Source organism: Oncorhynchus gorbuscha, linkage group LG02 (assembly GCF_021184085.1).
Source record: "Oncorhynchus gorbuscha isolate QuinsamMale2020 ecotype Even-year linkage group LG02, OgorEven_v1.0, whole genome shotgun sequence".
NCBI lineage: Eukaryota > Metazoa > Chordata > Actinopteri > Salmoniformes > Salmonidae > Oncorhynchus > Oncorhynchus gorbuscha.
In genome coordinates this window covers 43,642,349-43,667,802 of record NC_060174.1, presented here as the reverse complement: position 1 = coordinate 43,667,802, position 25,454 = coordinate 43,642,349, and the positions used below count along the sequence as shown (strand labels likewise).

The window sequence follows — 25,454 nt, the reverse complement described above, 5'->3', positions numbered from 1 at the left end:
GCAGACAGACTGGCAGCCAGCATGGTGGCCTCAATTTGATAATAAATAACATCCAACTGCACAATGAATCTAAACAATCTGTCACATAAACAGCCAAGGGAGAAAACACTGTGGAGAAGGAAAAGAGTAGAGTTGGGAGTCCATTATGCAGCAGTTCATTGATGCTATAGCACTGTTCCGTAAAGTAGAACCACAGATTCTTGACTAGAGAAGAGAAGAGCGGAGTACAATGGCACACCTGTTTTCTCTGCACTGCTTTTACAATGGCACTGATTCTCTCTTCTCCCTTTTAAACTCTATCTCTCTTCTTCGTCCGAGTGTCTCTCTCTTCTTCTCGAATGCTGACTACTTATCTCTGACCACTTTTATTCTCTCCCTCTAGACACAGAGTTACTTTGCTAAGAATATCACAATCCTGTTTGTATAATGCCTTATTTACACGGTGCATTGTATGTGTTCCCAGCATTGAGTCCTGTCTATTGGGCTCCAGCAGTGCTCTGCAGGCATTCTAGCCCAGGATCCAAACTGATATGCCCTCTTTCGTGGAGTGAGATGATAGTGAAAGGGATCATATCACGTTGGACACCAGGTTAAAGGCATTCACATCTAATGATCACAGATGGGTTGAACAGTTGCACAAGACTACGTCGTCAGGATTGTATTCTAAGGCTACATCCCGATTTTCCAAACTTCTCCCAAAGTGTGCCCTTCCGCACTCACTGTCATGGATTTAAAACCATTGGATTGGCATAAGCATTGGCTGGAGGCAGTTTCCACCACTTTTAAATCAATGACTGGAAGACTGCAAGTGCACACTGAGCGAAGGGTGGAGAATTGGAATGCAACCTAAAACTCACTCATTCTCTGTAGTACAGCTTGCTAAGTGTGTGGTCCCTGGCTGGGATCGAAGACAACCATCCAAACCTTCCGCCATGGGGATCTAGCTAATGACAGAACACCAGATGGCAAATCCACAGGTTCCAACAACAACTGGAAAACATTTATTTAGGTTTGAAGTTTTCACAGCAGGAAAAAGAGTTGAGATTGTTGTCGAGCCAAGAATTGTACCAGTTGAGAGAGGATTCATATAATTATTTATATTAATCTTTATAGAGGAAGTAACACATTTACATGTGGTTTCACAATGTCTGGAAAACACAAAAGACGCTTCTCCGGTTTAAGATTTAAGACCCTGGTAATATTTTGAACCAGGCCCCTAACCATAAAATGTCTCAGAGTACGTGTGCTGATCTAGGGCCTGTTTTAGCCTTTTAGATCATAATGAATAAGATGAAACAGACAGGAGGGCTTGATCCTAGATCAGCACTCCCACTCTGAGACACTTTTTGAATACAGATCCAGGCCCTTTGTCGTTCTCCCCTGAAATGAAGACACCAGTACACTTCTACACATTTAGAGATTCATGCTGACAGTATCACTCCTCTACTCCTCCCACTCCCTCCTACAGTCTCATGCCACTCTTAAACCAAAAGGAACACAAACAAAACAGTCATTCTCGTGACATGCAACTTGAAACATACAGAACGATAATACATTGCAAAGAAGAGCGTTTTTTTTACAGCAATATTCAATGGTGAGACGCATGAGAAGAAACATCTGTAGGATATATACATTAACTTACAGGAAGAGCCAAAGCTCTGTGTTTTATTCACAATATTTACACAGTTCTAACAGCGGATGAAGGAAGGAAATGTGTTCCTGCGTTCTCCAGCTTTCCCAAACGTAGCTTGAAGAATTTCCCAATACCTCTCTCCTTTGAATGACTCCTTTGAAAGATATGAACACATTACAAACAGTATGTCCATATATCACGTTACATTTAACAGACCTAGGTTCAAATACTATTTGAAATCGTTTTACATCCTTTTAAGAAATGGGCGATTGAGCTTCCCTGTTGCAATGGAACCAATATATTAGTCGCAAAAGTGCAAACCCCACCCATCTGACACTCCAGGCAGACTAGATTTCAAAAAGTATTTGAACCCAGGTCTGCTCTTATGTTTAGTTTGGCTAGGTCCAGTCACAAATAGACTATAAAGCTATGTAGGATTGCAGAACAATGCTAAGAAAAGTACCAACAACGATTCTGTCCAGAATACAAGTGGACAATGGCAGGTTTGACTGCAGTCTGGAGACTAATTTCAAGGAGCGAAGCAATGTTGACTGGAGCTTTACAAATGATCCCAGACACACACACTCTTCTCACTGGGTCTCAGTGATATAGTCCCACTATTGCTTTGATCAATCAGCTTTACTACAGCTCTACAGAAATATCTGAGGTTCCAGCGCTGTCCACTTTGCCTAACTGCTCGGACCTATAGGCTCAGTAGGCTGCAGGGGAATGGCAATGACGTGAGTCAGCACAGCAAGTGATTCAATAGCGTTACTGTCGATTGTGGTTCAGTACAGGTATGTATTGTACTGGGGACAATGGTGACAGATAGACAGTTCCAGTCCCAGTAGCAGCTCAATCAATCAACCAACCAATCAATCAACCAATCAGACGATGGAGCCCTTGGAGGAGGACAGGTGGATGGACTGGATGCGGATGCCCAGGGTCTTCTCCAGGTCCAGCAGTACGTTCGTGGCGGGGCTGCCTGGGGGCGTGTCGTATAGCAGCGTTTTGAAGGGCTCCAGCTCGATCAGCACCACCATGTTCTTCAGGAAGTAGCCCTCGATGTAGGCAGCCAACTCTGGGGAGTCCAGGAACTGATAGAGCGAAAGGTTGGAGAACAGATGAGTGTTACCTAGTTTGAGATGTATGCCAAACCTATTCATTTTTGCTCACACGCACACACATGCCTACAGTGCGTACTGCAGCAGCACAGACAAACACAGACACCTAGCAGGCAGGCAACCACGGGCAAAGATTTTTACACATGATCACACGCACACTTACGGCCTCACACACACACACACACACACACACACACACACACACACACACACACACACACACACACACACACACACACACACACACACACACACACACACACACACACACACACACACACACACACACACACACACACACACACACAGTAGACATGCACATGGCAACCCCCAAACCCAACCATCCACATATACATCCATTCTCAACTCAACTCGACCCTCTCACCTTGGTGTGGCTGTAGATCTCCACACAGGTTTCTGTGTTGATGTTCTTAGAGCAGATGACCTCACAGTGCCTCTGCAGCGCCTCCAGTTGGAAGAACTTGGCCGCTGACAGCAGCTGCACACACCAGAAAAGAGGAGTTATAGCCTGGTAGCATCTATTTGTGCTGCCTTAACTCCTGGCCTATGGTCACAACGACACAAATCTGGGACCAGGCTAGGTAAAGTATTACATGTTGTTGGACATATATTGTATTACTGCTTCTCACGAACTGTGACAAATAGAACATGAATCTTCTCATATCAGGTATCTACATTGATGCATCCATATCAGATTCACTGCATCGTAGAGGTTATGACTCAGCACGACTGACAATGTCCAGGAGTGAGCTACTGTACCAGTCTTACCTCCATAACCTCTGTGTTTCTGATGTGCAGATGCTCCGTCCCACCGCAGTACAGGTATTGCATCACCAGCTGTAACAGTAGTGAGAACTGACGTTTACACAACGTTCATAAAACCAAGAGTCAGTCGACCTGGAAATGGATTTGTCATGGGAAATAATGTGGGTTCTTTTTGTTGTTGTTGTATGAACAGTCCATTTTGAGAACGTATCACAACATTGCATGATCTATGCAGGGCCGTGCACAGACCTTTTTAAGGGGTAGGTGCTCAAACAAAAAAAGGGCACCCAAAAAAAAAGATTTTCTGCACGAACCAGACACAGACACAGCAATTATGACTTTGATTATTAAGTTACATAAAAGCAATAGATGGCCAAATATTAATGGCTAATTAAATGACCTGTGTTGGGGAGTAGTGAACTATATGTAGTTCAGCTAGTAATTGAACTACATTTGCCAGTAGCTTGGTGGTGGCTTATCTAAATTCAAATCCACTAGTGTTTTTAGTAGATAATGACCTTTTTGCCATGTAGTGGTGTAGCTAACTACAGGAACTAAACAACAGAATATGGGTAAAGTAGGTAAGAATTGACTTTCTTTTTCAGCATCAGACCTGCCTAATTCTCACTTGAAACAGAGTTGTTGTGTTTAATAGGCTAAATGGACACATTCTGTTAACATCTGACCCAAAAATGACCTGTTCATGCAATTTGTAGTCTACGACATTTCAGATTTACATATTGAACATTTAAGTAGTTTCGATGTAGTGAACTACTTTTTCAAAGTACCTTTAGTTAAGTCAACTATCTGTTTCTTAAGTGTAGCTGTAGGGTAGCTTAACTTCTTCCAGTGTGAAGTGATTGGTAGCTTGGTAAACTATATTTTCAGAGTAGCTTCCCCACACTGTAAATGACACATTTTTAACAATGACTTGCGGGCAGTGGGTTCAGCGCAACAATAAAAGGGTACTTTAGAAACTGGAAGAGGAAAGTGGCATGTGGTCTGCACAGATAGACCCCGATCTGTGCATGTGTCTGGATCGTTTCTGGATCTATCTATCGATAGGATCAGATTGTAAGGGGAAAACACACATCTAAGTAAACAGAACGGTCGTTTTCTCTTTGAACATACCAGGAATATGTTGTATTTGACGTGGCTGATTTCAATACATGTGTTTTCAGCAGCTGGTCTGTTCGCCAGAAGAGACTTAAACCTTGAGGAGAGGAGCGAGAAAGAGAGACAAATACAAACCAGATAGAGAAAATGAGGAATTACAAACCTTATCTTGGTTGATATTACCGTAGTAAACCTTGATTCACAATCGTTTCAATCATGGTCTTTACACTTCCCCCAATGAAAACCGTAATCACTGTTGTGATCAAGTCATACACTGTATTCTATGGTACAGAGTAAAACACAATGACTGAAAAAAAAATGTGTATTTTACGGTATAGAGAAAGTAATGGTTCCCATCCATTTAAATATGATCCAGGTTTTTACAAGGCCCCTCACACATACCACCAGATCTCCAGAACACGTCAACAGAGCATTTGTCAAGGACATCCACCATCTTGTGACAAGTCCTCACTCACTGTATGACCTATCGGGTCAATCATCCTTAATGACATGTGACAGGAACTGAAGTGAGAGTATTCTTAGGGTCCCAAAGGCCGGAGAAAATGACATTATGGATCAACGCACTGACAATATAGACACAGTCTCTACACATATCTGCAGTCAGTCATATTGTTCATCATTGTGTAGCCAATGTGCAATCGCTGTGCGTGTGGGTGTGTGTCAATGGTGTAAACAGAGTACAGATGGCGCAAGTATCCAGATCTATATGGTGAAACACAAGCACATTTGAAATATAGGGATCAAATGACCTCGGCATTAATGGTTTTGAGTTATGTATGGGTAGTTGGGGACAGGAGTGTTTAGTGACCTGATCAAGAAAAGCTCTCACTTTCCCTCAGATAGATTGGGGGGAGTTTATACCTTTTCACTTACACTTATCCAATCATTTCAGATCTAGGGGCAAGGGGAAATGTAGGAATATGCTAGGATGCAGTTTAAGCCTATCCAAGATTAGAAATCATGATTGGAGAATCTCTGTTGAAAGTGTGTTTTAGTCCAGGACTAGGTTAATCTGTGTCCAGAAAACTTGCCCTGTGTGTCTGTGTCTGTCTGTGTGTGTGAGAGAGAGAGAGAGAGAGTGCAGTGCAGCGTTCTGACCTGCCGGAGGCGGTGAAGAGCAGGACTTTGTGGGCGTAGAAGGGCTTGCCCTCCACCAGGAAGGTCACATCTGACATATCCTTGTTGTTCAGGAAGTGAGGGTCTGGAAGGCACACAGATTCATCATGCATTCCAAGTCACTTCTGAATACCCAGTTTATTACTATCTTTAGCCACCAGATGGCACATGTCTATGTTCATGTGAATCTGTGCACTATATATACAAAAGTATGTGGACACCACGTCAAATTAGTGGATTTGGCTATTTCAGCCACACCCGTTGCTGACAGGAGTATAATATTGAGCACACCGCCATGCAATCTCCATAGACAAATATTGGCAGTAGAATGGCCTTACTGAAGAGCTCAGTGACTTTCAACGTGGTACCCTTTCCAACAAGTCAGTTCGTCAAATTTCTGCCCTGCTCGATCTGCCCCGTTCAACTGTAAGTGCTGTTATTGTGAAGTGGAAATGTCTAGGAGCAACAAAGGCTCAGCCGCGAAGTGGTAGGACATACAAGTTCACAGACAGGACCACCGAGTGCTGAAGCGCATAGTGTGTAAAAATGGTCTGTCCTCGGTTAAAACACTCACTACCGAGTTCCAAATTGCCTCTGGAACTGTTCATTGAGAGCTTCATGAAATGTGTTTCCATGGCCGAGCAGCCTAAGATCACCATGCGCAATGCCAAGTGTCGCCTGGAGTAGTGTAAAGCTCACTACCATTGGACTCTGGAGCAGTGGAAACACCTTCTCTGGAGTGATGAATCACGCTTAACCATCTGGCAGTCCGATGGACGAATTCGGGTTTGGCGGATGCCAGGAGAATGCTACCTGCCCGAAAGCATAGTGCCAACTGTAAAGTTTGGTGGAGGAGGAATAATTGTCTGGGGCTGTTTTCATGGTTCGGGCTTAGCCCCTTAACTCCAATGAAGGGAAAACTTAAAGCTACAGCATACAATTAATGACATTCTAGACAATTCTGTGCTTCCAATTTTGTGGCAACATTTTGGGGAAGGCCCTTTCCTGTTTTAGCATGACATTGCCCCCGTGCACAAAGCGAGGTCCATACAGCAGATATAGTTTGTCGAGATTGGTGAGAGCACAGAGCCCTGACCTCAACACCATTGAACACCTTTGGGATGAATTGGAACGTCAACTACGAGGCCAAATCGCACAACATCAGTGCCCGACCTCACTAATGCTCTTGTAGCATGGAAGCAAGTCCTCGCAGCAATGTTCCAACATCTAGTGGAAAGCCTTACCAACAGAGTGGAGGCTGTTATAGCAGTGAAGAGGGGACCAACTCCATATTAATACCCAGGATTTTGGAATGAGGTGTTCGATGAGCAGGTGTCCACATACTATTGGTCATGTAGTGTAATATGTAGAAGTCTAGCTATTGCTGCAAAGTGTCAAAATCCTAATTATAGTGCTCACCCAGGCGTGAGGTCTGTTTCCTCTTGATCTCTGTAAGTTTGGGGATGGGGTATGGCCCGTAGCACTGGGTGAAGATCACTGACAGCTGCTGGCTGATTACCTCATTCTGGAACGTAACAGACAGGAGGGGTTAGACATCAGACTGGTTTTATACACTCCTACCCACAATACATGGGTATTTATATACAACACTCCTACCCACAATACATGGGTATTTAAATGCAACACTCCATACCCAGTCTCTCCCATCAACCACAAACCATTAGCTGGTCGGAGGTCAGCGTTTATGCGAGAATTTAGTTCTGGGTTCAGAGATTACTCCATACCCATAATTTAAAAGGCATATTCATGTAGAGATATCCACTACCACATTCACTAACAAATCTTCAAATATCCCAAGTCACAAAGGCGACTAACTGATCAAGCACAGTAGCTCACAGTCAACCATTAGTAAAGGCCACTTGCAGACATCAGGTGACCCACTCCCTTTATCTGTGGATGGGGTGAGTATCACACTGATGTACTGTAGCTATAATGCTGTTGTATGTGCTGTATATCCACATGACGATGATAAACATAATATGTCGGGCTTGAGTGTGAGACGTCTCCAGGGACAGAATGGGCTTCTCCTGTTGGAGGGTGTGTCTGAGTCACTGTGTTTTGTACTAGAGCCTATGGGAGAGGAGGTAGAGGCGTAGTAGCATGCACACACCCGTCTCGCACACTCGCATGCATACGCGCACGCGCACACACACGCGCGCATACACAATGGACCGGTGCGCTTTATAGAACAATTCCCCTGTGTATTCAACAAATCTGCCTCCCTGCACCACGCTAGCATGACGCCTCCAACATCAATTACCAGCCACTTCACTCCACAAGGAGGTTCATGTGTTTTTTAAAACTTTCCAGGCAGAGGCTGAGCTCTCGTAGTTGTACAAACAAAAGCTATTAAAATGTGTCACATGGACACCTGATGTATACTCTCCTGAGAGACACAGTAGAACTACTGAAACATAACACAAGGCAAATTCTCATATCACATCGTGAACAGAAAAACAAATGTACAAATGTTCTCTGTGTCACCCCCTCTCTGTTGTGCGTCAGCCTTCCCTTGTGTGTGTTAAACAAGGAGAACACGGAGGTGTGAATAGACTGGCACACACTCAGTCTGGCTAGAGGAAGATGAATGTGTTCTACCTTGAAGTCACACATCATTAGCGGGGATATGACAGGACAAACAGTGACGGGGTCCCTGGGGTCTCAAAGAGATGGGGTCACTGCCTCTGCCATAGATCAACCCTGACAGGGACAAGGGCGGCTGCTGGAATGGGACAGGAGAGGGCAATCTGTGTCCATGTGTGTGTTTGTGTGTGTGTGAGAGAGAGAGAGAGAGAGAGAGAGAGAGAGAGAGAGAGAGAGAGAGAGAGAGAGAGAGAGAGAGAGAGAGAGAGAGAGAGAGAGAGAGAGAGAGAGCATAGGTGTGTGTGTGCTTAAGTGTGTGTGTGTATGTGTGTATTTATGTGTGAGTGCCCATGTGCATGTGTGTATTCATCTGCTCTCTCTCTCTCAGCAATAATGCACACACCCTACTACATGACAGGCCAAAAGTTAGATTGGAAATGAAAGGCATTCTATTGTGAGACTCAAAATAGGAGATTCTAGTGCTAATATATTACAGAGATATTCTGTTGGATCTAATGCTGCAGTGAATCTTGAGGAAAAAGAGAGGAGGTGGGTTTTTCAAGAATGGGTACTAAGTTATAACCGGAGGGCATAAATCATAAATCAAGGCACTAATTGAAATGGATTGGGCCTCTGGGTGATTCTGTCAGTCACTGTGAAGCTATGGGCTGTATTACATAATCACAGGAAGACAAATAGGTTGAGTTCCAAATGGAACCCTATTCCGTATTTAGTGCACCACGTTTGACCAGGGCCCATAGAAAGAAATTAGAACAACTATAGGTTATCTCTTCAGGGTCTGGCTGTGAGGCAGAGAGAAGACATGATTATCTTCACTGTCAGGAGAGAAAAGGAGACAAAGAGGGGCACATGGAGATGGAGACACGGGACAGAGAGTGATTGTGTGTTGGGATCTGATGACAACCTTCACATTGTGAATTGCCCTTTGAAATTCCTCTATTGTGTGTATTTTTGGTATGATCTTCCTGCAAAACTAATTTCCCTACGCAACAAATATGGTTGAAAGTTGACAGAAAGTGGAATGTGGATATGGAGAAAAGCAGAAGGCAGACAGTGACATATGCGCCCGACTCAGAGTAAGAGTGCTGATCTAGAATCAGTTTTGCCTTTCAGATCATAATGAATAAGAGGTGGGACCTGATCCTAGATCTGCAATCGTCTGAGACACTTTTTGAATAGAGGCCTGATATCCAGTCACCTTGCTGGCTCGTAGGATCTGAAACAAGAGGGGCAGGCCATGGGTGATGAGCTCCTGTGTGTACTCCTCCTCCTCGATACAGCTGAACTCCTTGAGCAGGCCCTGGATCAGTGGTCTCCGGTGCTGCAGGAAACATGTCCGCAGAGATTCCAGCCAGGTGTGCAACGTCCAGGGGACTCCTGAAACACACCAAAAGGCATTATGTATTAAAAAAAAGGTTCCAAATGGGTTCTTCGGCTGTCCCCATAGGAGAACCCTTTTTGGTCCCAGGAAGAACCCTTTTTGGGTTCCAGGTAGAACCCGTTTGTAGAAAGGGTTCTGTAGAACTCATTTATAGAAAGGATTCTACACGGAAGGCAAAAGGGTTCTACCTGCAACCAAAAACAGTTCTTCAAATGGTTCAGCCGAAGAACCCCGTAGCCCTTTCCTGCAGTCAATGACCAAAAGCACCCTCTTTAGCCTCATGGGTGGAATGTTTAATAATTCAATAATAACGTCTTTTAAAATTTAAACTGGACCAATATCCGGTGTTTCTATGTCAAACAGTTTTGTTCTATTTCTGTCTTCTGTGAATTACAGTACAAATCAAAAATACTCATTCAAGGATTCTCTTTATTTTTGCTATTTTCTGCATTTTAGAATAATATTGAGGACATCAAAACTAGGAAATAACACATATGGATTCATGTAGTAACCAAAAAAGTGTTAAACAAATACAAATATTTTTTATATTTTCAGATTCTTTAAAGTATTCACCCTGACATCTTTGCACATTCTTGGCATTCTCTCAAACAGTTTCACCTGGAATGCTGTTCCAAGAGTCTTGAAGGAGTTCCCACATATGCTAAGCACTTGTTGGCTGCTTTTCCTTCACTCTGCAGTCCAACTCATCCCAAACCATCTTGGGTTGAGGTCGGATGATTGTGGAGGCCAGATTGACTCCATCAATCTCCTTCTTGGTGAAATATCCCTTACACAGCCTGGAGATGTGTTGGGTCATTGTCCTGTTGAAAAACAAATGATAGTGGGACTAAGCCCAAGCCAGATGGGATGGCGTATCGCTGCAGTATGCTGTGGTAGCCATGCTGGTTTAGTGTGCCTTGAATTCTAAATAAATCACAGACAGAGTCACCAGCAAAGCACCCCCACACCATCACACCTCCTCTTCCATTCTTTACGGTGGGAACCACACATGCGGAGATCCTCCATTCACCTACTCTGCTTCTCACAAAGACACAGTGGTTGGAACCAAAAATCTCAAATGTGGACTCATCAGACCAAAGGACAGATTTACACCAGTCTAATGTCAATTGCTCGTGTTTCTTGGCCCAATTAAGTCTCTTCTTATTATTGGTGTCCTTTACTAGTGGTTTAACTTTGCAGCAATTTGACCATGAAGTCCTGATTCACGCAGTCTCCTCTGAACAGTTGATGTTGAGATGTGTCTGTTACTTGAAATCTGTGAAGCATTTATTTGGGCTGCAATTTCAGAGGCTGGTAACTGTAATGATCTCATCCTCTGCAGCAGAGGTAACTCTGGGTCTTCCTTTGCTGTGGCGGTCCTCATGAGAGGCAGTTTCATCATAGCGCTCGATGGTTTTTGCGACTGAACATGAAGAAACTTGAAAGGTTCTTGACATTTTCCGGGTTTTGACTGACCTTCATGTCTTCAAGTAATAATGAGCTGTAGTTTCTCTTTGCTTATTTGAGTAGTTCTTGCCATAATATGGACTTGGTCTTTTTCCAAATAGGGCTATCTTCTGTATACCACCCCTACCTTGTCACAACACAACTGATTGGCTCAAACGCATTAAGAAGGAAAGAAATTCCACAAATCAACTTATTTGCACACAAGTTAATTGAAATGCATTCCAGGTGACTACCTCATGAAGCTGGTTGAGAGAATGCCAAGAGTGTGCAAAGCTGTCATCAAGGCAAAGGGTGGCTACTTTGAAGAATCTCAATTATATTTTGATTTGTTTAACACCTTTCTGGTTACTACATGATTCCATGTTGTTATTTCATAGTTCATAGTCTTCACTATTATTATACATTGTAGAAAATAGTAAAAATTAAGAAAAACCCTTGAATGAGTAGGTCTGTCCAAACTTTTGACTGGTACTGTATCTTATCTTGCTTAATATTATAGACTTTAAGTGGCTGAAGTGTGAGTGATTGAAGTGAGAACACACTTAGAGAGCTCAGTGCAACTAGGAGACAAAAGGTAAACAAAACACAAGGTTGTTACACAAACAGCCAGGCCTTTATTCCAGTGGGAAAACGACAACAACACAGGCAGAAGATATATAGCTAACCTCATGTGACTGGGATGCAATGACCCCAGATGATTAAATCTCTTAGATTACAATGTATAGGGTGAGAATGTATATATAGTATAATGACAAAGGCTGCACGTATCTATAAGTAATCCCTCTCACCCCCCCCCCCTTTAAGATTTAGATGCACTATTGTAAAGTGACTGTTCTACTGGATGTCATAAGGTGAATGCACCAATTTGTAAGTCGCTCTGGATAAGAGCGTCTGCTAAATGACTTAAATGTAAATGTAAATCTATACTGTAACTACTGAGAAGGCCTACAGAATGTATATGTTGTTTAGAAATAATAAGACCATGGGTGAAAAGTCAAACATCTGTAGATCGTTTCCTGTTGCACGGTCACAGACATGCAGTTGACAACTTGACATGTTACTGATCTGGTCTATTGATTGTTTGTTGAGCCTCTATACCCGAGGAGGCTGGTGAGGGGAGGATGGCTCATAATTATGGTTCAAATGGAGTGAATGGAAAGGAAACCATTTGTTTGATACCATTCGTTCCGTTCCAACCATTAGCCTGTCCTCCGACTTAAAATGCCACCAGCCACCACTGATCTATCCCATACAGATGGACTATCCCAATAAAGTGTTACCAAGTATGCACTCACCCAGGCTGCGTATGTCGATGGTGATATCCACGTGTCCGTGTTCAGAGCTGTGGTACATGGCCTCTCTCAGGGCCTTGAGCTTGGCCTTGCCTGTCCGGACCAGGTCCAGCTGGGAGGGGCTCCTCTCCTCCAGGCCTCTCTCCTCCTCTGTCCCCTCAGCCAGGATCTCCTCCAGGGACAGCACGTCCCCTTTTCCCTTCTCTGTCTGGGACAGCAACTTACGGAACACGTTCCTGTACGTGGAGGATAGCAGACAGAAATATTTGTTAGTAGTGACAGTTGTGATAATGTAGTGATAATGGAAGGTATGATGATGTCAACACAAAACGATGCAATGTGAGTGTGTGGGGGAGGGGGGTGTCTGGTGTGTGTGTGTGTGTGTGTGTGTGTGTGTGTGTGTGTGTGTGTGTGTGTGTGTGTGTGTGTGTGTGTGTGTGTGTGTGTGTGTGTGTGTGTGTGTGTGTGTGTGTGTGTGTGTGTGTGTGTGTGTGTGTGTGTGTGTGAGGGTGGTTTGAAAGATGTGTTTTCTCTGTAAAGTGTTTTGATCATACTATGGAAGTGTTACCTGTGTCCATGTGCTGCTGCTAGACTGTAGGAGTTCAAGTCTCCCTGAGGGGCTGTAGAGATGCCATTACGGTACATAGTTCCCACCATGGGGTCTGCTCCCCGCTCCAACAGCAGACTGACCAGCTCAAAGTTACCTAGGGGGAATAGAATGTTGCCTGTCAAGTTCCGGGTCAAGTTGAGCTGAGAATGTGTGTATGAGGGTGGTTTGTTGCAGATGTTGTGTGCGTGTGTCAATCCATGCATGTGTACACGAGGCCGTAGTTGTACTCTTGTGTGTGTGAACATTTTCGCTAGTGTGCCTACAAATGTCAAATCTTAATTTGATCACCTTTTTGTTGCTGTGAAGTGTGCAGGAAATGCAAACTTGTAGTGTATTCAAGGTTAAAAAGGCTTCAGAATGTTGTAATTTCCACTTAAAAATATCCCAATTGACTTTCCCTAATGAAAAATGTATCAACCCCTACAAGAAATGTCCATTAATTTGAATCCACATAATAATTCACATTTCCTGTTGCTTCAGGATTATTCTCCTACTGTAGCAAACTGACTCAAATTAGTATCCTACATCTGTATATCCGCAAGGTGTCTGTGTGTGTGTGTGTGTGCGCATGAGTACGCTAGATCTCCCAGAAAAAGAAAACTTATAACAGTGCTGAATTATTTCCCAATGCGGGGCCCTGAGATTTCTCTAGGCAGGTGGTCAGCCCAAAATCCAGGACCTATTCATAACATCCCACTGCATCTTGTGGTTATTATCAGCAGGGCCATCATGATGTAGGCCACATTGGTTGTGCAAGGTCGGCTGCAGGCTGTCAGAGGCATGCTGTTCCACTAGTGTACCTGCAGCGGAGGCCAGCTGTAGCGGGGTCTCTGTGTAGTTCTCCATGCCATCCTGTAGGGAGCCCTCTACGTTGGCCCGAGCATCCAGTAGCAGCTGTGGAGGGCAGTGGGTGAGGCAGGGTTAAGGCAAGGGGGAGAAACGAGGAGTCAGACTTATCCTCACTCTCTGAAGGGTTGGTATGAGCATCAGTGGCCCATCACCAAGATAGACTCAGACAGCACAACCTGAACCACATACTGGATAGTACAATTTTACAGCCTGGCAGAACAGATGGCTTGGGAAATGGAGTGTGAAATTATGAAACTGAAAAGCCCCCAACCAAATCTGACTGAACATTACAGGTGCTTTGGGAAAGTTCTACCCCAAAGAGCCTGAACACTAAATCTGCATTTATTCAACCACAAATCCTGTTTTTCTTCTTTCCGCCCATGTGACTTCCATGTACTTCCGAAACCCCTCGATGAGGCTATGGAAAAAGTCCTGCTACACCTTTTCATTGAACAAGTAGAGCTAATTAGTTTTAGCAGTTCAGTGGAAAGATCGTTGCGATGTTGGTCCATTGTGTTTAATAACCATTAGCAATGTGGACAAACAGATTGTCCTGTTTCCATTAAGTTAATGCAGTGTGTGCTACGTGCACTTCAGCAGGAGGAAGTAGAGAATCGCACAATCGTTCAAACTAGTACATTTCATTTCAACCAGTTTCCATTGGGTTTTCAAGCTCAGGTCACTCAGCATTCAATGACATTTAATAGACATTACATACATAGGATTAGGAGAAAATACATTTTAGCTGTTATTATCACCATTTATGTCATGATAATAATAACCATGACACGATTGGGGTCAGTTCCATTTATATTCAGTCAATTCAGGAAGTAAATCAAACCTCTAAATCCAAATTTTCTCAATGCTTTTCAATTAAGATTTAAAAAAAACATTTTATTCCTGAATTGTCTGAATTGAAATGGAATTTACCCCCACCCTGCATGACACTATATGATGCACAATGAGAGGTGAACAGACAGAAAACACAATGAGGTGAGAAAGGATGACATCACTACCTGCACAACAGGGACATGTCCGTGTAACACGGCGAAAGTGAGAGGTGTCCCCTGGCGCGTTTCGGGGTAGACTGAGGGGTGCTTGTGCACTGTGTTTGGCACCTGGGAAGTCATCAGGGAGGTTCAGGGAAGAGAGATATAAAGCCATTAAAATTATAGTCTATGCAGCAAAGACAAGCAACTAAAGGAGGGTGTCTAAAGGAAGGAGAGCTGGGTCGTATTCATCAGGCACCAAACCGGGGGTGAGGGGGTGATTGAAACAAGTAGACCCTCCTTGGACTTACAGACAATAAAAAAAGCTAACTTTTGTTTTCTGCTCGCTTTTAAAACTTTTTCCGTTGCATGCCCTAATGACTACGACCCTGAGGTAATTAGCTAGTTAGCCTGCGGCAAAAGCCGACATCCTGCAGATTTTGTTGCTAAACCAACTCAGTCGATTCTGTCTAATTCTGCTTAACAGTGTAGTACTCAGATACTTTCCACTTTTCAATCTTTTCCAGCCTTGGTCTGTCTGTCTGGAGTCCAAGGCTGACCTAAGTTGACCTAACCTCAGTAACTAGACCACATTTCCTCTCAGGCAGACAGTCAATCAGGGGTTGAGACAACAACTGGGAGCACATGAATGTGAGGCTGTGAGCAGAGACCCGTGAACGAAGCACACACAATTCCCTCGAGCAACTCTCAGAGTCTCTGAAGCGGACACTCATTTTGAGCTTTTCTCTAATTGACTTTTCTCAAATTTGCTTTGCTTTAATTTACTTTTCCTGACCTTAATTACTCTGAGGATACACAGAGGCAGAAGTAACACATGTTTATTCTATTTGACCTGGTGTGTGCAGTTCTTCAGAAATACCGGAAGCAACAAACAGTGTCCTGTTGCCTAATCAATCAAAACAGTCACGTGCTCCATTTAACTTTATTTAGATGAATCATTATGAACTCATTGCGATGATAACGAGCGTTCAAAATAACCAATGACATAAACCATCCTCCGCCTACTGGAGTGTTGTGTTGAGTGCTTTGTTCTGGGGTTACCACTATCATGGCCGACATGAATTCTGACGTGATGGCTGGTGGGTTCCACAGTCATGAGGTGACTCAACAAGACTTGGACTAACAGGCCCAGGCCACCATTACATGTAACTAGGCTACAACCAAAGATCCCCCAAAGCATACCTGAGAAATGCCTCAAACATATAGTATTTAATGTTCTCTTTTCATTCTTTGTACCAAAGGAATAACTAAAAGGTGAGCGTACAGTTATGTCTGTGTAATTCAACTGTAAACAGTGTGTCATTAAATTGTGTACAGTAAACAGCATGGCGGCCCGTGCCTCATGATTATGACCGTACCCTCTTCTCACTATACATACAGCATGGCAACAGGAGAGGAGTGGGGACAGATGAGGGACAACACAATCTGGGTTTTCTCCCGTCTCACAACACATACATTGGAATGATCACGACAAACAAGACAATGACCATAGGAGTTTGCAAGACAACGCAAACAGATCTGGGAACAGGCTACATACATATCATTCTAGACAACATGGTGTTGTCATCATCACTGACCTCACTGTTGATGTCTGCTCCAGCGTCCAACAGCATCTGGACCATGGCCTCGTCCCCTCTCACACAGGCGTACATCAGAGGGGTCATTCCCTGATTTACATCAGAGGGGTCAGGGGTCGGAAGATACATTGGTCACATTACAGTTAGGGTTTTGTTTGACAGATAGTCCAGATGTTCAAGGTTATGTGAGTTGAATAAAGCAGATATGAAGCAGTATGACAGTGGATGGCTGCTTTACACTGTGAGTTTGACCATCTGGGTTCGAATACGCACAGTTTCTCCTGTGCCCTACAATACTGTGTTAGCTCGTGGAGCTAAAGCCTAGGCATTACCTCGGTGAGCTAACACAATTCTTCAGGTCTTAGACAAGGTTACTACTCATCATGCGAGCGTGGTTCACCAAACTACCGCAGATACATGAGCACAAGTCAAAACCATCAACACATGGCAACAATCCTCAGCTTGACCTGTATCTGACTTCTTGGATTTGCTTACAGCACACTTGGACTCCATGTTTGAAATTTCCCCCTCCAGCCACTTTGATTAACTACAGTAGCGTGTGGCGTTGATCATGGAAAACTCAGAGGAGTAATGTTCTGCAGCTCCCTAAGACACTGGGAACAGTGTGTTTCCAATGGGCTCCTCAGTCAGTCTAAACATCAAAGGCAGGAGGCAGTCTGGAGGGAATGAGTTGCGTTCTTCAGCTCAGAACAGCCTCAAACTAAAAACTGTAAATGGAATGTTGCTGGTTCACTAGCAACATTGTGTGTGTGTGTGTGTGTGTGTGTGTGTGTGTGTGTGTGTGTGTGTGTGTGTGTGTGTGTGTGTGTGTGTGTGTGTGTGTGTGTGTGTGTGTGTGTGTGTGTGTGTGTGTGTGTGTGTGTGTGTATACACGTTTGACTAAATTTGTGTGTACCAGACATTTTTCCAGTCCTCACTAGTATAAGAAGGCTATTTTAGTCGTAGAAGTTGTGTTGAGGGTTAGAGTTATAATTCTGGTTAGGGTTGGAATTAGTTGTCTCATTTGCAATGGTGCCCTGAGGACAAAAATTCCATCAACACAACAACAACATTTAAAAAAATGATTGACAGATATACTGTCACAGCTGGTAATCATATTTAAGTAGCTGTTTTTCCCACCTGTGTTTGTGGGATATTGTTTATGTGTAGTTACATGTTAGCACTCCATTGTCGTCACGTTTCGTTTTGTCTTTATTGTTTTGTTGTGTGGTTCACTTATGTCTAATAAAATGATGTGGAACCCAGATCACCCATGCGTCAAACGATCGTGACAGAATATCCCACCACAACAGGACCAAGCAGCGTGCCCAGGAGGAGAGGGTAACATGGACTTGGGAGGAGATTCTGGATGGGAAGGGACCCTGGACTTGGGAGGAATCCTGGCAGGACAGGATCGCCTTCCTTGGCGGGAGACGCAAGGAGAGAAGGGGGGGACAGCAACAACGCCGGGGTTCGTGGCCACAGAGAAAGCCCAAAAGGCAGCCCACATTTTTTTTGGGGGGGGGGGCACATGGGGTGGTTGGCGGAACTGGGGAGTGAGCCAGAGCCTGTGTGGGAGTCGATAGAAAGTAATGAGAGATACCGGAGAGAGGTTATGGAAAGGAGTATGCTGCAGCGCAAGCGCGTTGGAAAGCGCCTTCTCAGCCCGGCACAATCTGTGCCAGCTCTACGCACCAAGTCTCCACAGCCCATAACGTCCTGTGCCAACTCCTCGTACTCACCGTGCAAAGTGTGTTAAAGTTCCGGTACAATTAATGCAGACTATACGCACCAGGTCTCCAGTGCGTCTTCACAGCCCAGTACGTTCTGTGCCAGCTCCACGCACCAGGCCTCCAGTGCGCCTCCCCAGTGCGGCACTTCCTGTGCCTGCTCCCCGCACTCGCCCTGAAGTGTGAGTCACCAGTCTGGCGCCACCTGTGCCGGCTCCACGCACTAGGCCTCCAGTGCGTCTTCCCAGTCAGGTGCGTCCTGTGCCGGCTCCACGCACTCACCCTGAGGTGTGTGTCACCAGTCCGGTGCCACCTGTGCCGGCCACACGCATCAGGCCTCCAGTGTGTCTCCCCAGTCCAGAGCTTCCGGCGATGGTTCCCAGTCCAGAGCTTCCGACGACGGTTCCCAGTCCAGAGCTTCATGCGACGATTCCCAGTCCAGAGCTTCCAGCGACGATTTCCAGTCCAGAGCTTCCGGCGACAGTTCACAGTCCAGAGCTTCTGGCCACGTTTACAGTCCGGAACCTCCAACGACGGTCCACAGTCCAGAACCTGCTGAGACAGTCCACAGTCCGGAACCTGCTGAGACAGTCCACAGTCCGGAACCTCCTGAGACGGTCCACGGTCCGGAACCTCCTGCGATGGTCCACTATCCGGAACCTCCTTCGACGGCCCATGGTCCGAACCTCCAGCTCCAGGGCAGGAGCCTTCCTCTGCACCGATGCCCAGTCTGAGCACGGCGTCCAGTCCAGCTCCAAGGCAGGAGCCCTCCTCTGCACCGATGCCCAGTAGAGACACGGCGTCCTGTCCCACTCCATCGCAGGAGTCTTCCTCTGCACCGATGTCCAGGCCAGGGCCGGTGTCCAGTCCCGCTCCATGGCAGGAGCCTTCCTCGGTATCTAGGTCCAGGACCAGGCACAGTGTTCAGCCTGGCTCCATGGCTGGAGCCGCGGAATGAGCGGGTTCTTCGGCCCGCACCAGAGCCGCCCCCGATGCTGGCGGGATGAGCAGGTTCTTCGTCCTGCACCAGAGCCGCCACCGATACTAGACACCCCCCCCTAACCCTCACTTTATGTTTCAGGTTTTGCGCCAGAGTCCGCAACTTGGGGGAGGGTTACTGTCACGTCCTGACCAGAGAGTCCTTATTTTCTATGGTGGAGTAGGTCAGGGCATGACTGGGGGTTAGTCTAGTTTATTATTTCTATGTGGGGTTCTAGTTTTGTTTTTCTATGTTGGTGATTTTGTATGATTCCCAATTAGAGGCAGCTGGTAATAGTTGTCTCTAATTGGGGATCATATTTAAATAGCTGTATTTCCCACCTGTGTTTGTGGGATATTGTTTATGTGTAGTTGCATGTTAGCACTCCATTGTTGTCACGTTTCGTTTAGTCTTTATTGTTTTGTTGTGTGGTTCACTTATTTCTAATAAAAGATCTGCAACCCAGATCACGCTGCACGTTGGTCCAAGTATGCTTCAAACAATCATGACATATACAGTTGAAGTCGGAAGTTGACATACACCTCAGCCAAATACATTTAAATGTAGTTTTTCACAATTCCTGACATTTAATCCAAGTAAAAAATCCCTGTTTTAGGTCAGTTAGGATCATTACTTTATTTTAGGAATGTCAAATGTTCGCACACACTTTTTCAGTTCTGCCCACAGCTCTGTTCTGCCCAGTTATGGCCTCATTATGCCATCTATTTTGTGAAGTGCACCAGTCCCTCCTGCAGCAAAGTACCCCCACAACACGATGCTGCCTCCCCCATACTTCACAGTTGGGATGGTGTTCTTCGTCTTGCAAACCTCCCTCTTTTTCCTCCAAACATAACGATGATCATTATGACCAAACAGTTTTATTTTTGTTTCATCAGACCAGAGGACATTTCTCCAAAAAGTACAATCTTTGTCCCCATGTGCAGTTGCAAACTGTAGTCTGGCTTTTTTATGGCAGTTTTGGAGCAGTGGATTCTTCCTTGCTGAGCGGATTCTTCCTTTCAGGTTATGTTGATATCGGACTTGTTTTACTGTGGATATAGATACTTTTGTGCCTGTTTCCTCCATCATCTTCACAAGGACCTTTGCTGTTGTTCTGGGATTGATTTGAACTTTTTGCACCAAACTACATTCATCTCTAGGAGACAGAACGCGTCTCCTTCCTGAGCGGCATGATGGCTGCGTGGTCCCATGGTTTTTATACTTGCGTACTTTTGGAAATTGCTCCCCTGGATGAACCAGACTTGTGGAGGTCTACAATTTTTTTTCTGAGGTCTTGGCTGATTTCTTTTGATTTTCCCATGATGTCAAGAAAATAAGCACTGAGTTTGAAGGTAGGCATTGAAATACATCCACAGGTACACCTCCAATTGACTCAAATTATGTCAATTATCCTATCAGAAGCTTCTGAAGCCATGACGTCATTTTCTGGAATTTTCCTAGCTGTTTAAAGGCACAGTCAACTTAGTGTATATAAACTTCTGACCCCATGGAATTGTGATACAGTGAATTAGAAGTTAAATTATTTGTCTGTAAACAATTGTTGGAAAAATTTATTGTGTCATGCACAAAGTAGATGTCCTAACCGACTTGCCAAAACTATAGTTTGCTAACAAGAAATTTGTGGAGTGGTTGAAAATCGAGTTGTAATGACTCCAACCTAAGTGTATGTAAACTTCCGACTTCAACTGTAAATACATTACATCAGGTTATTACAACAAGTAATAATAGAAACAATTGCATACTTCAATTAAATGTAACTACAGAGTTTAAAACTGCCCTATTGGCACCGGGAATCCCGGTGTAATTTGTTTTGTAAAGTATTCCCTAACTGTGGTGCCTTAAAACTAAAGGCGGATTGACCAACTTTGTGGAGACAAGCGAGATCTCAAGAGTTAATCCAGGGGGTCAGTTAACCAACCATGCAAACATATTTTGATATTTCAACAGTGAAGTGGGATACACTACATAAACAAAAGTATGTGGGCACCTTCTCGTCGAACATCTCATTCCAAAATTAGGGGCATTAATATGAAGTTGGTCTCCCCTTTGCTGCTAACAGCCTCCACTCTTCCGTGAAGGCTTTCCACTAGATGTTGGAACATTGCTGTGGGGACTTGCTGCCATTCAGCCACAAGAGCATTAGTGAGATTGGCACTGATGTTGGGCGCTTAGGCCTGGCTCTCAGTTGGCGTTCTAATTCATTCCAAAGTTATTTGATGGGGTTGAGGTCAAGGCTCTGTGCAGGCCAGGCAATTGCTTCCTCACCGATCTCGACAAACCATTTCCGTATGGACCTCGCATTGTGCATGGGGGCATTGTCATGCTGAAACAGGAAAGGGCCTTCCCCAAACTGTTGCATCAAAGTTGCAAGCACAGATTTCTCTAAAATCAAATTTGTTGCAGTAGTGTTAAGATTTCCCTTCACGGGCCTCCCGAGTGGCGCAGTGGTCTAAGGCACTGCATCACAGTGCTAGAGGCGTCACTACAGATCCGGGTGCGATCCAGGGCTGTGTCACAGCAAAGCCATGACCGGGAGACAATTGGGGCGGTACACAATTGTCCTAGCGTCGTCCGGGTTAGGGAGGGTTTGGCCGTCAAGGATGTTCCTGTCCCATCGCGCTATAGCAACCCCTGTGGCGGTCCGGGCGCAATGCACGCTGACACGGTCACCAGTTGGACGGTGTTTCCTCCGACACATTGGTGCGGCTGGCTTCTGGGTTAAGCGAGCAGTTTGTCAAGAAGAAGTGTGGCTTGGCAGGGTCGTATTTAGGAGGATGCATGGCTCTCGACCTTGGCCTCTCCTGAGTCCGTACGAGGGTGGCAGCGATTGGACAAGACTGTAACTACCAATTGGGGAGAAAAAGGGGTTACAAAAAATAAATCAAAATAGATAAATTCCCTTCACTGGAACTAAGGTGCCTTACCTGAACCATGAAAAACAGTCCAAGACCATTATTCCTCCTCAACCGAACTTTACAGTTGGCACTACGCAGTCGGGCAGGTAGCGTTCTCCTGGCATCCCCCAAACCCAGATTGTGATGGTGAAGCGTGATTCATCACTCCAGAGAACGCGTTTCCACTTCTCCAGAATCCAATGGTGGCGAGCTTGACACCACTCCAGCCAATACTTAGCATTGTGTCTGGTAATCTTAGGCTTGTGTGCGGGTGCTCGGCCATTGAAACCCATTTCACGAAGCTCCCGACAAACAGTTCTTGTGCTGACATTGCTTCCAGATGCAGTTTGGAACTCGACCGTGGGTGTTACAACCGAGGACAGACAATTTTTGCTCTCTACGCGCTTCAGCACTCAGCAGTCCCATTCTGTTAGCTTGGGTGGCCTACTTGGGTGGCCACTTCGCAGCTGAGTCGTTGTTGCTCCTAGACGTTTCCACTTCACAATGACAGCACTTATAGTTGACCAGGGCTGCTCTAGCAGGACATACATTTTACAAACTGACTTGTTGGAAAGGTGGCATCCTATGACGGTGCCAAGTTGAAAGTCACTGAGGTCTTCAGTAAAGCCATTATACTGCCAATGTTTGTCTATGTAGATTGCAAGGCTGTGTGCTCAATTTTATACACCTGTCAGCAACAGCTGTGGCTAAAATAGCCGAATCCACTCATTTGAAGAGGTGTCCACATACTTTTCTATATTTAGTTTATGTTGGAAGCTTGTTGAGCAGAGCTTTGTAAACCAGAATCGAGTAATGAAGGGTTCTACGGGACTTTAGTGAGGTCCAGCTCACCTTCTGATACAGGAAGCATTAATATATATTAAAACTTACCCTGCTGTTCATGGTGAGGCAAGATCTATTCTTAAAACAGAAGCCCACTTTATATCTTAGCTTTTTAACTCGCTCATGAGCATGTTTTTTAAAAGTTAAATCTTTATCAATCCAGACACCGAGATATTTTTGGGCGGGAACCCACTCGTTGTGAGTGACATGAATTATAGAACAATATTTAGTTTTGCCCACATTAAGTAGGGATTTCTGTAATGCAACAAAATCAGATTGCAGCTCTAACAATGCCTGGTCTACAGTTAGAACAATGGTATATATAAACATACCGTCTGCATACAGATAAATATTACAGGATTTAATACATAGACCAATATTATTTATATAAATAGTAAAGAGAACAGGTCTCAATACGGACCCCTGCGGTACACTTTTCGTAATATTGAGGAAGTAGAATTGACCCCATCAGAAAGCACACTTTGTGTCCTGTCTGTTAGAATGCTCTTAAACCATTTGCACGATTCCTTGTCCAGGCCCATTTCAAAAAGTTTTTGAATGAGTAGGGAATTGTCAATGGTGTCAAATTCCTTGGAAAGGTCTATAAATAGGGCAGCACAATGTTTTTTATAATCTAGTCAATTCAACACGTCATCTAAAACCAGACGAGTGCATATTTAGAATAGAGTGAGAAGGTAAAACATTTCTTGGCTGGGTCAGGGATTCTAGTACCTTGGCTAAGCACGATAACTTTCAGCAGTAATTATGTAAATCAGAAGGATCTCCGGCCTTTATTCAGGGGGAGGACATGTGCCGCTTTCCAAATCTTAGAGAAAACACCAGCAGCAAAAATACAGGTTAAAGGTTCAACAGTGAGGATTAGGTTTAAATTTAGAGTTCGGGATTAGGGAAAATAGGATTTTAAGTGGGAATCAATTTTAGGTCCACAGAAAGTCCTCACAAGTATAGTAAGACGTAGCTGTGTGTGTGTGTGTGTTGTCCCAATGGACTGATGTGTGTAGGAGAGAGTGGGCAATACTGAGTTTCACACGTTTACCACAGAGCAGAAAAAAAGTGGCAGGTCAAATTGAGTTGAGAACATGGGTGGGTGGTTGTGGGTGTGGGCATCCATCCATGTGTATATGAGGCCGAAGGGGTGCGTGCGTTTGTGTGTGTAAGCATCTTTGCCAATGCTTGCCTGCCTGCAAGGTGTCTGCTTGGTTTTGCGTTATGTCTGCTCTATGTTCTGTTCCCCAGGCAGTGTGCGTGTGTGTGTGTGTGCCTGTGAATGTGTGTGTGTGTGTGTGTGTGTGTGTGTGTGTGTGTGTGTGTGTGTGTGTATGTGTGTGTCTAACTAACCTGTTCACTCATGCTGTTGATGCCGTCAGGCCCCAGCAGATTGACAGCCTGTTTCACCAGGTCGGTCCGGCCACAGTTGAGCATACGGAAGCCCAGGTCCTGGAGGAACTTAGCCTCTGTAGAGGCTGCATCCAGCTTGCGGGAAGCACAGAAACAGTCATCCGTCCTGGTAGGGAAATCACAGGAAAGGAAATCAATGAGCTGAATTTAGAGTGTGACAATGATTCTGGACAGAAATTATTTGTGTGTTAAATGACTTGTGTCAATGTGAGGACAAATAACAACTGTATGAGAGGTGTGTGTGTGTTCGAGTGTGTGTGTTGGAGTGCGTGTGTGTGTATGTGCATGTGTGTGTGTGTGCACATGGGTCCATCCGTGGTACTGTGTGTGCATGTGTCTGTTTGAGTTCATATTGTTGAGTGTAGGTGTATCGAGCCTGCGTGCCATGTGTGTGTGTTTCCATGCCGTACTTGAGCTGGCGTGGTTCACAGTCCACCCCTGGCAGTAGTAGCCTGGCGGCCTGCCGGATGTCGTCACTGTCCACTGAGAAGCTGCGGCGGTGCTCTGCTTGAGCCACCGATACCCTGATCCACTCCATCAGGGGAGGCAGCACGAGGAAAGGCCTGCAGACACATTAACAGGCACACGCGCACACACACGCGCACGCACGCACGCACGCACGCACGCACGCACGCACGCACGCACACACACACACACACACACACACACACACACACACACACACACACACACACACACACACACACAGGAGTCATCAATATTAACTATGGGCTGACTGGTACAGGTAAAAGTTGTCCTGGTTTAGATCTAGGATCTGCTTAGCTTACACAAATCTGACATTCTAACCATTGTCATTTAAAAGTGACTTTAGATCAGTGTCTTGGAGCACAGTTATGCTAATCCTTTATTCAGAGACCCTAACAGCTGGTTCCCATTTAACTGTATTTGTTCTTTAGAGGATGGAGAAACATATTAATATGTATGTGCACCTGTCAGTCAT

At 44.9% G+C, this 25,454-nt stretch overlaps 1 protein-coding gene across 2 annotated transcripts in view; it reads right to left on the bottom strand.

The window, feature by feature from the left end:
- Positions 1 to 1,082: 1,082 nt before the first annotated feature.
- Positions 1,083 to 25,454, bottom strand: part of btbd11b (BTB (POZ) domain containing 11b) — a 133,297-nt gene continuing 108,925 nt past the window's right edge. Inside the window, exons 4-17 of one of the 2 annotated variants that reach the window (XM_046310271.1) lie at positions 24,904 to 25,056; positions 24,434 to 24,599; positions 16,608 to 16,697; positions 15,037 to 15,138; positions 13,972 to 14,065; positions 13,130 to 13,265; positions 12,565 to 12,797; positions 9,620 to 9,798; positions 7,216 to 7,321; positions 5,779 to 5,881; positions 4,675 to 4,756; positions 3,547 to 3,615; positions 3,143 to 3,256; positions 1,083 to 2,730 (exon numbers count right to left, since the gene is read on the bottom strand). In XM_046310271.1, coding sequence (XP_046166227.1) covers positions 2,521 to 2,730; positions 3,143 to 3,256; positions 3,547 to 3,615; positions 4,675 to 4,756; positions 5,779 to 5,881; positions 7,216 to 7,321; positions 9,620 to 9,798; positions 12,565 to 12,797; positions 13,130 to 13,265; positions 13,972 to 14,065; positions 15,037 to 15,138; positions 16,608 to 16,697; positions 24,434 to 24,599; positions 24,904 to 25,056 — 1,837 coding nt within the window. In that variant the 3' untranslated portion in view covers positions 1,083 to 2,520. The remainder of the gene's footprint in view (positions 2,731 to 3,142; positions 3,257 to 3,546; positions 3,616 to 4,674; positions 4,757 to 5,778; positions 5,882 to 7,215; positions 7,322 to 9,619; positions 9,799 to 12,564; positions 12,798 to 13,129; positions 13,266 to 13,971; positions 14,066 to 15,036; positions 15,139 to 16,607; positions 16,698 to 24,433; positions 24,600 to 24,903; positions 25,057 to 25,454) is intronic. The other variant, XM_046310278.1, reaches the window with a different exon arrangement.